The sequence below is a fragment of the Enoplosus armatus genome, chromosome 8, assembly GCF_043641665.1.
Source record: "Enoplosus armatus isolate fEnoArm2 chromosome 8, fEnoArm2.hap1, whole genome shotgun sequence".
In the NCBI taxonomy this organism is placed as follows: Eukaryota; Metazoa; Chordata; class Actinopteri; order Centrarchiformes; family Enoplosidae; genus Enoplosus; species Enoplosus armatus.
This window is the reverse complement of record NC_092187.1, coordinates 610,157-622,391: the sequence shown is the minus strand read 5'-3', so window position 1 is coordinate 622,391 and position 12,235 is coordinate 610,157. Positions and strand designations below refer to the sequence as shown.

The window sequence follows — 12,235 nt, the reverse complement described above, 5'->3', positions numbered from 1 at the left end:
ACTAAAATGTCTCAAAAGACTATCACAGATCAGCCTTTATGTAGTGTAGTGGCTCCCAAGCTGGAGGACATAGTTCAAAACAGAGCTATTGAGTTCAAGAGAACATCTGTGGGGACAGAAAACATATTGCTGTTTTATGATATACAGTCATTTAACATGATGTTAATGTTGCAGCATTAGTTTTCGTTTGCAGTCTTGAGAAGCCATACCTGCATTTACCACAAACACAGGTTGGTGCAGACATTGAGGAGAGAGGTTTTTCCCTGTGGATCACAGTTCCACAGCTCAAAACTGCTGTTTTAAAGGGCAAAAAAAGTTGTTCACCATCCAGTTACCCGTAAAAGCAGATGGCTGTCCACCTAGAGTTTGGTTCTGCTCGAGGTTTCTGCCTCTTTTTCTTTGCCACTGTTGCCATAGTGCTTGCTCGTGGTGGGAACTGTTGGGTCTCTGTAATAATATTATTAGTACAGTCTAGACCTGCTCTATTTGTAAAGTGTCATGAGATGACTTTTGTTGTGATTTGGTGCTACATAAATTGAATTGAAAAATCAAATTCAATTATGTATTTATGGATTTCCTTGAGGTTCAAACAGCTGAAATCTGCATTAAGCACAGTGGGTAACGATGCTTAACTCCTCAGAGTCAGATCACCACTGTTTAACCAGGATTCCCACTGTGCCGGCTTGAGCTCAGATCAGACTCCATCTCCACAGCAGCTCCAGCACTCCGAGCAGACAGACGGTCCACAGAGCGAGGCGAGGCGTTTCTGGTTTGGAGACCACGGCAGCATGCAACCATGTCGTTGAGGTCGGCCCGGAAAGACGCCGTGTAGAAGCCGTAGATGACCGGGTCACAGCATGTGTTCAGGTTGCCAAAGACAAACAGTATGTGGTGCACATACTCAGGTGTGTGCTGGATAATGGCTGGTTGGAACCAGTACCATATCCCCAGGAGGTAGTAGGGTGTCCAACAGATGACAAAGGAGCTGACAATGACAATGGTCATCTTGAGGGTCTTCATCCGGGCTTTGGGTATAATGTCTGTTCCACTGCGTCTCAGGCAGTGCTCACCATCTGTAGAAACACAACATGGGCAAAAACTCAAATACAGGAAAGCATACATTCCATAAATGTAAGTAGATAGGTCATTACCACCTTTTTCTTCAAAATGGCACCGCACTAGTGGCAGCCTGTTACAGCAGCTCTGGCTCACCGTTAAAGTTTTTTTTAAATTTTGTTTTTTTCTCTTACTTTGTTATTTTCTTTAGTTTGTTAACTTTTTAAACTTGTCTGTACACCATGGACATTAAACACGTTGAGTTTGCTCTGGTGTTTTTGCTGGTTCTTGCGTTGTGTCCGGGGAGCGCAGCCATGGCCCTATTGTTTACACCAGGGATCAGCTGATAGCACTTCGTAACACGGCAGTGTTACCCAAGGAGAGGCCCGATGTCCCCCGTGAGCTGAGGAGGAGGAGACGGGAAAATCGTGCTGGTGGGAGCGCCGCTCTAGGAGGAGACACTTTAAACCCGTCCTTCCATCGGTCATCATGGGGAATGTGAGATCTCTCCCCAATAAGATGGATGAGTTAGCAGCGCTGACCCGGCACCAGAGGGAATACTGGGAGTGTAGCATCATGGTGTTTACGGAGACATGGCTAACACCGCTAACCCCGGATACCAACGCCACGCTGGACGGTTTCCAGTTTTTCCAACAACAAAGCCTTGATGACGGCGGACATAAAGGCTCTCCTCAAGGAAAAGAAGAGGGCCTTTAAGTCAGGAAACAAGGAGGAGCTGAAGAACATGCAGAAGGAGCTGAAGTGGAGGATCGGGGACAGTAAAAACAGCTACAGGAGGAAGATGGAGGATCATCTGCAACAGAACAACATCAGTGGAGTCTGGAAGGGCCTTAAAACCATCTCTGGTTATAGGGAACTCAACTCCCAGCCTGTGGGGGACCGGAAGTGGGTGAATGATCTGAACGTCTTCTTCAATAGATTTGATCAGGCATGTGCCCTTCCCCCGGCTCAGTCCACTCTGCTGCAACCCCCATCGTCTGCACCCCCTGTATACTGCCCCACCCCCACCTTCTCCCCCCTTCCCACAACAGTCAGCACACAGCCACCCTTCACATCCACTGCACTTCCTGCCTTCAGCATACAGCCCCCCTGCTTCAATCTGTCCCTCACAACAAACCAGGTGAGGAATGAACTCAGGAGGATCAAGGCGAGGAAGGATGCAGGTCCGAATGGCATCAGCTCAAGGCTCCTCAAGTCCTGTGCAGACCAGCTGTGCGGGACAGTTGAGCACATTTTCAACCTGAGCCTGAGGCTGGAGAGAGTACAGCTGTGGAAAACATCCTGCGTGGTATCAGTGCCGAAGACCCAGCACCCCAAGGACTTCAACAGCTACAGGCCGGTGGCACTGACATCGCACCTGATGAAGACCCTGGAGAGGCTGGTCCTTGTCCACCTCCGCCTGGGGAGCCTGTCTATGGGCCCGCTACAGTTGGCCTATCAACCTGGCATTGGGGTGGATGACGCTGTCATCTACCTCCTACACAGACCACTCACTCACCTAGAAAAGGCTGGGAGCACTGTGGGAACCATGTTCTCTGATTTCTCCAGCACCTCACAGCATGGACTCTGGACTACCTCACCAACCGACCACAGTACGTAAGGATACGATATGGTTGTCTGCAGCACGGGGGCCCTGCAGGGGATGGTCCTGGCTCCCTTCCTCTTCACCCTCTACACCGCAGACTTCACACACAACTCAGCCAACTGCTACCTGCATGAATTCTCTGATGACTCTGCAGGGAACTGACCTAGGACTTTGTGGACTGGTGCTGGCGGAACCGCCTCCACATCAACGCAGGGAAAACCAAAGAGATGGTGGGGTGGTGGACTTCCGTCGGTGCAAACACACCCCTCCTGCACCAGTGAACATCAAGGGAATGGACATTGAGATGGTAAAATCATACAAGTACCTGAATGTTCACCTGAACAATAAACTTGACTGGACTGACAACACAATTGCACTGTACAAGAAAGGCCAGAGCAGACTCTATCTGCTTAGGAGACTCAGGTCTTTTGGAGTGCAGGAGGCACTCCTGAAGACCTTCTTTGACTCCGTGGTGGCATCAGCCATCTTTTATGGAGTGGTCCGCTGGGGCAGCAGCATCTCAGCTGCCGACAGGAAGAAACAGGACAGACTGATTAAGAAGGCCAGCTCTGTTCTGGGATGCCCCCTGGACTCAGTGGAAGTGGTGGGAGAAAGGTGAATGATGGTTAAGCTATCATTTCTTGAGGGAGAACATGTCCCACCCCATGCAGGACACTCTGGCAGCACTGGAAAGCTCCTTCAGTGACAGGCTGTTTCACCCGCGGTGTGTGAAGGAGAGATACCGCAGGCCCGGCTGCAGTCAGGCTCTACAATCAGCACTGCTCCCAGTTGACCACGCGCACCGAAATGGACAATCCACTCTCAGGCAATATTTCTGATTGTATAACAAATGGTGCAATATCTACAATACAATATAGTATAATTCCTTCACCTTTCTTTCTTTCGTTCTGTGAATTTGTAAATTTGTAAATCATAGTTTTAGTAGCTTTTTTATAACTGTCTTTATTGTTTTTATTTATTATATCTTTATTTTTCTGACTCCTGTCTCTTGCTATTGCACTATCCTGTATGCTGCTGTAACAATGCAAATTTCCCGGCAGAGGGATTAATAAAGGATTATCTTATCTTTAGGTTTGGAGGGATGCATTACTGACTACTGAGTCTTTTTTGATATTACAACTGCAAAGTCGGACATTTTCAAACTCTGCACATAGTGACTTTAAAGCTAGTACTTTTTTTTCGAATTAGAATCTTTGCTATTGTTTCATGTGTTTGCTTGAGTATCACATATTAAACACTAAACCAGTACATTTATCATTGTCAGAGACTACTGTAGTCAACTACTGAGAGATGCTGAATAGCTTGTCAGGGCATAGCTGTCCTGGTTGGCAATGGCAAGAAAAAAGAGCTAGTGGACTGGTACATGGCCCAATATCACACCTCAATAGCAATAATAAATTAAAATGAATAACTCACTGCCGCCTTACTTTACTCTATAACTTCAACATCTTTGTTGTGGTTTAAATACCACAGTATACAACAGTTAGAGAGCTTAATTCCAGTTCATATTTTCATAGTTTTGGCCATCATTTTGTATCAGTCATGAGAACATTGTACCAACCAAGTTAATAGCTGAGATCTGGGAGCACGGGAACATCACTGAAAAGTCTGACAGGTCAAGAAACACAAGCGTTCAGATGATCAGACACATTGCAAACAAACCAAGAGTTTATCCAGATTATCTAAACCACTTTTTTTTTTTAATTTGGAGCTGTGTAGTGACTACAATGGAGGAGTGTGTCTCCCCCAGATTCATAGACATCCTACAGGACTGATTCTTCACTTTGAGTAATTCCAAGGAGGAAGAACCCTCTTTGGGGAGACCTCTCCTGATCTGATAACTGACTTCTCACATCTTGAATAGTAAAGGTGGCATTGGGACACTTCCCAGAGAATGTACCAGGACTTTCTACCCCTGAGAAATACACGTCTTGTTGAAGTAACAACCAGATGTGAAGACACAACATGACTCTTTTGATTATTGTAGTTGGCGTTTAACTGAAAACCCCCCTTTTATTCTTTCTCTCTCTCTCTCACACACACACACACACACACACACACACACACACATGCAACATGTTCTCTCTGCCTCTCTCACCTCTGATCTGGTCTGAGATAAGATGACCACCAGGCCTGTCATAAAACTTAAGTGCATTCCTGAGGAAGTAACCTTGTTGTATTATTTTCCCAGCCTGAGCCTGAATCAAGATTAAAATAAGAGGTAAATTGAAATCAGTAATGCTAACATTACTTAGCATATGTTCTACTGGAAAATAGTGCAATTCCGATCTCTGTACGATGTAAGATGACTGAATTATTAATTCATCATTTAATACAGTGTGTACCATGTGGCCACAGTGCCATCTACTGACTGTAGAGAAGGGTTAGCACAAGATGCAATTAAAAGTGTGTAAAATGGTTTATTATACTGTATTGTGTAATCAAATTAAGTATTAATTTTCTGTTCACCTATGTGAGTATGTGAATTTTGCGCGTACAACTTAAATTAAATTCACTAGAGTCAGGAAACATGAACAGCAATATTAAAGTTCAGACAAAGGAATAGAGTTTCAGCACGAAACACCTTCCTCCATCCCAAACTCTGCCTGTTTTGGCACAGTGTTAAAGGAATCTGACCGAACTGTGTTTCTTCAGGTTGGTCCTCAACTTGAATTTAAGTAACATCTCTTAGTTATCTTAGAAATGTTGACGTTTCTTTTTCCTTTGCCTAAAGTTGCCGTGCACAAGTTAAACTTGAGTGCCTTAGTGTTAAACTGAAGAACAAATTTTCTTTTATCTTTTTATATTTTTGTGCCACTAAGCCTCATGGTTTTAAAGTTTTTCTCTTTTTCCAAAGTTTTCCTCCGGCCAACCGAGTTACACAAGGCTAGCTGAAGAAGTTAGTACAGGCAGAAAAACTTTATTCGACATTCAGCCGCCGCATCACAAGGATTCAACAAGAGCCTTATTGCCCCAGTGAAGCGTGCCAGCGATGAAGAGTCGCGTCATCTCTTTTCACTCCAATGGACCATTTCTTTTACAGCAATGGCAGATCACGGAGTCTCTCAATAGTTTGCGGATGTGAGCAGCACATACTAGCAGCCCAGTAGTGGTGCAGCAAAATAGACCGTGTGATGCACTTTTAAGGAGTAAGATATTTAAAGAATTAAATTTTATATATATATACACATCTGAATAAAATTAACACGTTCATTAAAGCATGTTAGTGGATTATCCAACCACTAAATTAATAGATTTAGGGAACGTTAACAGACAACAGATTAGGCTAGAATACTGGATAAAGTTAGCAAAAGTTGAAAAATGAATCATACTAGACTAGAAGGGGAATCATACTAAATATAGTATAATAAATACGTACTCATACTAAACATGTATTATATAAATAATCTTGTTAATGTATATTAGTAACCTACTGTAGGAGTAGTGATGCCGCAGGACCACTATGAGATGGAGCATCAGTGATGCTGCAGGTCAGGAGTGCTGAGTGGACCAGGGGGAGATTGAAAATATAACAAGGTATGTTTCAAATAAGCCAGCAATAGGGAATCATACTAAATGTATATTTTTGCCATATTATATAAGGAATCATACTGAATATGTAATATATATTATAAGTAATAATTTAAAGGAATCGTACTGCAGTGTTGCATGCTGGGTTTATATATATATATAGGTATGTCGAACCCTTTCTTCTCCCTCTCTTACTCTCTCTCTCTTTTTCAGCACAAGAACCACAGGGGAATTCATTGGAGCCCGAATACCTGCAATGAGACAGCACTGTCACCCAACAAGTCTCAACTCCCTGGGTTGTGCAAGTCTTTCCCTGTTCCTTATTTTAATAAACCAAGCATTAAGCCTCCCAGTGGTGTAGTCTTTGTGAAAAAAGTGCAAATGCACCGTTTGAATCTGATTACCTCACATATTTTTATTGTTGTAAATACATATGTGTTTTAATGTGTCCTCTCTGGATGTGATGTGTTTTAAAGTAACATTTTTAATAGTTTTCTGCAAATGCAAGCCAAGGAGAAATGTTTGCCTTTTTGCACACAAAAGGTGGAATATATTATGTATATATTAATAAGTGCAGGGGTGCATAAGAATTACAGACTAAAAAGATCAATTTAATTTCATTCATTTGCAATGGATTTCCTAATGCAACACATTTAACATAATCATGCTGCTGCTGCTAGTCCATTGACTCAGTCAGTTGACAATTATTGATAGTCACCTGTCTGTCTCCTGCTGTTGTATCTGAAAGTCATGATTACATTAGTCATAAAGTCATTAAGATTACTTCGGTTACCATGGGATTACTGAAACCACCATGAATTAAATCTGAATTTTGAAACATTCCTTCTCTTCCTTCTCACTCTTAATGTATCAATAAACATTAGGATGTGATTGCTCTTGACTACCATATAATTTTAAGAACATAATAAAATAAAAAAGATTTCAAAGCAATAAACAACAGCCACACGCTCTTTAACCAAGGTAACATTAGCCTAAAATATGCCAAAAAAGCAGGTAAAAATATTAGCTAGTGTAGATCTGCTATATAAATATTGACGACTAATTACCAAAAATCTATGTCTATTAGACATTTAGCTATAAATAAATGTCCTCATTTAGCAGCAAGAAGTTGTCTGTGTTTTTTTCTTTGAAGCAGAAGACAGAAGTAAATGTATCAAAAAGAATTCCAATTCCTTCTGACGAGATCAATTTAACGATTCATTTGGGTTGTTTATTTCCTTCAGTTTGCAAGTGGTGCCCCAAATGAGAGCAAATCTTTCAATTTTAAAGTGGTAATATTGCTACGCCTGTTACCAAGGTGCTGACTCCACAGCATGTCGTCCCTTAAGATGGCATTCTTACAGGTATCCCCACTGCTGGGTCAAAGGTATCACAACAACCAAACTATCTCGAGTCATCAGACACATCCTATTCACCTGTGTGCGTCCTTTATAAACGCTGTGCGCTCTCTCTCCAATCTGACAGTCAAATCAAATCAATTCAGCGCAATCAGGATTGGCAGGGGCAAAGTAAATCTGTGCAAATCTTTTACGTTTGAGATGAAGTTTGTAGGACTTTGACACATGACTTTGAGCTCCATTGTCACGACAGTACTGACCTCTGCAAGGACGTGGAGCTGGAGCACAAACACAAGCTCCAGGGGATACTGCGCCTGACTCGCGCTAGCGTGTTCCTGGCTTACTAGCATGTTAGCGGGTAGCTTGTCAGCTACAGTAGTTCACCTAGCCCTCTGAGCAATCACTACATCCTGAAGCTCACGGCACTGCGAGAAGGACGTCCACTTTCTTGCAGCGCCATGAGCGGGCCCTTTAGTCTTGTCTGCTCCACAGACAATGTCACAGAATTTAAAGAAAGTCAAACTCTTTTGAATTTACACAGTAATTCTAACAATATTTTAGTCATTCTCTTCTAAATTACCTTCCTTGTTTATTATTTATTTGACATGATTTAAAGACTGTTTCTCTGTATTTAGGCCCTATCAACAACTGCAGCCAGCACACCCGAGACATCAGTGATAATCCGTCATTGCCCCATAGAACTGGTTCCGCAGGATAAATCAAAGTTTGTAAACAGAATGACTCATTAGGAGGTTTGTTTCCAACCTGTCTGATCATCTGACTGCTTGTGTTTCTTGACCTGTTTGGCTTATTTTCAGTCACGTCACCATATGTCCACATCTCAGCTATTCACTTGGTGAGTACAAAGTAAAATGTACTTAGGTAAAAGTAAAAAAAGTACTCTTGAGTAAACGTTATTGGAGCAGCTGTGTGGAGTGTCGGGTGAAAAGGGTTCAAATGTGCCCATCCTGATTCTAGGTCACACCTTTTGAGAGTCACACACCTTTGCTCTTGTGCATCTGCCCATTGATCTTGGTGAGGATGCGTGTGTAGCAGAAAGTCATGACAAGCAGGGGGAAGACATACAGCGTCACAAAGTGAAACATGTTGTATGCTGTCTCCTGCCAGAGATGCCGGAAACTTCCGTGGGTCACACACTGAGTGAAGTCCACCCCATCAGCTTTAATGGCCTGAAAGATGAACAGCTGGAGGATGAAGAGAGTGTCAAGAGATGAGTAATGAATTTTCATGCCGTCACAGAAAAACACAATGCAGGAGGTTCTTTGACTCCATATGATCCATTTAAGTCCTTTTAATGCACTGAATGTCCCAATTGTCTAAACCATGCAAAAAAACATAACTTTCTGGTTGGACGCATGGATTTACAACAGTGGTTACACTTGAGCTGAACTATTGTGCAAAGTGTGTAAATTTAATTTTTTTTAGTTTTAGTATTACAACAGTCTTTATTGTTTTGATTTATTATACCTTGATTCTCTACTTATGTCTCTATCGCACTATCCTGTATGCTGCTGGAACAATGCACATTTCCCCGCTGAGGGATTAATAAAGGATTTTCTTATCTTATGTTATCAAATGGTTGTTAGTGGCAATGCTGTGGGGCGTGTTAGTGGCAGTGCTGTGGGTTAATGACAGTGATGTCAGAGCCCCCTCAGAGGCCCCCTCTGACATCATCACTGTTAGTCAAGTTAACAAGAAGACCAGTACACAGATAAAGGTTCTGTACAGCAGTAGTATAAGGAATTCATCACAGATGGGCCATGGGAGAAGAATTATTAGATTCCAATTCTAATAATTGTATAATGTGAGTAATTTATGTTTCTCATTGTCGACAAATCCCATGTGTGTGCAGACCCAAACCACCAATGAATGCAACGTGTTATTGTGTGTGTATCACAGCCTGATAGTATATCTTCTTCCTCTGTTGCTGATGCTGTTCAGCTCCATTGTTGTTAAAAAGACACACCAGTGAGCCACACTGTGGCACTGGGTGACGTGCTCCTTCATTACCATGAACACACACACTGGAGTTTCTTTTGACTCCAACCCAAATACACCGGAAACACTCACTAGAGCACCAAATGTGGATTAATCCGCCACTGAAAATAGTCCCCGACAAACGCACTATTTCCTCCTGTTTGAGTGATATCTGTTAAAAGCTTCATTGCCTAGCTGTCGGGAGTTTCCGAGCCTTTACAAAAAATGTAACGATATATTTGTGAGGTGTTTTTAAAGAGTAGAGCCACAGACGGTGTTGAGAGACACATTGTTGATTTGGGTCTCCACGTGGGATTTGTAGATGAACAGAAACATATAGAACAGAGCAGCAGACTTACTGTTTAACAAAAGTTCTAGAGGAAAAAAACTAAATTAAATGCAAAAAAGGAAAGTATTATTATTATTAATTATTATTAAGTAATGCAATAACTAAGTTTTAAACATATTGATTTTGAGTTATTTCACTGCATATTTATTCATTTGATCCTCTATGTAATCATTTCATTGGTGGAGAAATACAAATATTTATATTTAGTCACTGGATAATTCAAAGATACCTAAACATTTTCTTTTACCAAGAAGATGTCCGGGCTTAAAAGCAGGTTACAATTAGTTTTTTTTTTTTTAGTTTTAGTCTGTGTTAGTAGCCCGATTACATACACAGTAACAGTTTTTTTCAACAGCATTGTGGTAAGTTTAATAAAGCCCATAATACTGTGCCTAACTTTAACTTCAACGTATGGCTGTAGCATACATAATGTATATTAAAGCTGTCTCATATTGACATAAAGTTATTGGAATGCTGTTGAACAGTTCTCTGTAAACTTGGCCCAGCCAGGTATGGATCAGTAATCACATAAGCCTGGCATGTAAGTTATTAGCCTAGGAGCGCTAGATACAAGAGCTCTGTCAGATCAGTCGTCAGCTTCAACAGGATATTGTATTCTGTGGTCATTGCAGTATAAACACGTAAAAACTTGTAGTTTGTTGGGTTTTTTTTGCAGAGACTGTATATAGGAAGAGGATGTAGCCACTGTGACGTCATCAGTTGTTTTGTGGACTACCGTTCTGAAGCCTCTTGATGCCTTTATTACTGAGATAATAAATCTGATATCTTTTTTGCCAGTGGAGTTGCCCCCCCCCCTGCTGGCCATTACAAAGAATGCAGGTTTAAGGCACTTTCACATTGGGTTCACTTTTCAGACCCGAAGGTTGGTGCTTGGTTTTTTGTCACTTTGCACCAGATTTTTGTAAGTTTGTATTTTTTTTTTTTTTTTTTTTTTACATTCTTCCTGTAAAGAATTGTAGTGTTGCTTTTATTTTTCAAACAAATCTAATTTTCTAGCCATGACATTACTGCCAATAAATTGAATGCCAGGGACTTATTTGCCCTAAATGGCCCTAAATGGAATGATTGACATTCATATACAAACCTCGTTTTCCAGGTGTTGCACACCATCTAATGAACTTTTCAGTGAATTTCAGGGGTCATACGGAGTGCAACTCTGATGAATGTCACTTTTATTTAACCAGGTGGCGTGAAATAGTTTATGTGTAATGTCAGACTAACCCTTCAACATGATTAACGGGTGAAAAAAGCATGTCCAGTCTGTGGTAAGTCCACACTACAAGTCCAGTCTAGTGTTACGTGGGTGCACTAAAATGATAAAGGCCTTCACCTCAAGCTCAGTGTGTAACCTAGAACCTACTGTACCTGTGGAGATGCCAGCAGCAGACTCAGGGTCCAGGCCACCAGCAACATGCGTCTGTTCCTGAGCCCAGCGTCTAGAGAATCCAGAGGATGAAGGATGGCCCGATAGCGGTCCAGACTTACCACCACCAGTATGAATGCTGCTGAGTGCATGGCAAAGAGCTTGAGGAAACACAGCAGCTTACACATGATGTCCCCAGCATACCACTGCACTGTAATGTTCCAAATGGCATCCAGTGGCATCACCACAAAAGTCATGACTAGATCAGCTGATGCCAAGCTTGCGATGAGTGGGCGCAGGTGTGCTGCCAGGCGATAACCCCGCCCCCAGCACACACTGATCAGGACCGACAGGTTACTGCCAGCAGCAAAGACAAACAGCACCACTGTGGCGGCTACGCGGCAGCGGGCCGCCACAGTGAAGGACGGAGCCTCCCAGGGTGGAGGGGAGGGTGGGGCAGATGAGTTCAGCAGGGAGAAGATAGAGCCATTCTGTAAAGGATCAGCAGGTGTGGCAACCCACAGAGACAGGTTCCCAGTCATCCTGTGACAGAGGGAGAAAACGAATGCTTTGTTTTGATGGACAAGCGCACAGTCACTGACATTGCTGCATCAGTGATACAAAACATTCAAGCAGCCTCATTGGGATTTTGAAAGGTTTCGTTGAAAGCTTTCTGAACTCATAGATGTTGACTAGACTTCCTTGTACTTTCCTGTAATTTGTTATGGGCATTAGTGTCTGGGAAACCTGCCTCTTAGACCCCATCCCAACTAGGCTGCTTAAAGAAGTTTTACCCTTAGTCAGCACTTCTTCACTAGATATGATCAGTCTGTCTGCACCACAGTCCTTTAAAGTAGCCGTAATTAAACCTCTTTAAAATCCCACTCTTGATCCAGAGGTTTTAGCCAACTATACACCTATATCTAACCCCC

At 42.4% G+C, this 12,235-nt stretch overlaps 1 protein-coding gene across 1 annotated transcript; it reads right to left on the bottom strand.

Annotated features, from left to right (window-relative positions):
* Positions 1 to 657: 657 nt before the first annotated feature.
* LOC139288403 (gonadotropin-releasing hormone II receptor-like) lies at positions 658 to 11,845 on the bottom strand. Its single transcript, XM_070909685.1, has 3 exons — positions 11,306 to 11,845; positions 8,576 to 8,777; positions 658 to 1,073 (listed from the first exon to the last, which is right to left on the bottom strand). Exons 1-3 carry the CDS (start codon positions 11,843 to 11,845, stop codon positions 658 to 660), a joined length of 1,158 nt encoding a protein of 385 aa, XP_070765786.1.
* Between the last annotated feature and the right edge of the window lie 390 nt (positions 11,846 to 12,235).

Bases quoted from the DNA above. Each gene is read 5' to 3' on its own strand.
- LOC139288403 (XM_070909685.1), bottom strand. From the start codon at position 11,845: ATGACTGGGAACCTGTCTCTGTGGGTTGCCACACCTGCTGATCCTTTA. The intron at 8,778-11,305 runs GTACAGTAGGTT...TTCATCCTCCAG, and splicing joins TGCTGCTGGCATCTCCACAG to CTGTTCATCTTTCAGGCCAT. The intron at 1,074-8,575 runs GTGTGTGACTCT...GTGTTTCTACAG, and splicing joins GCAGATGCACAAGAGCAAAG to ATGGTGAGCACTGCCTGAGA.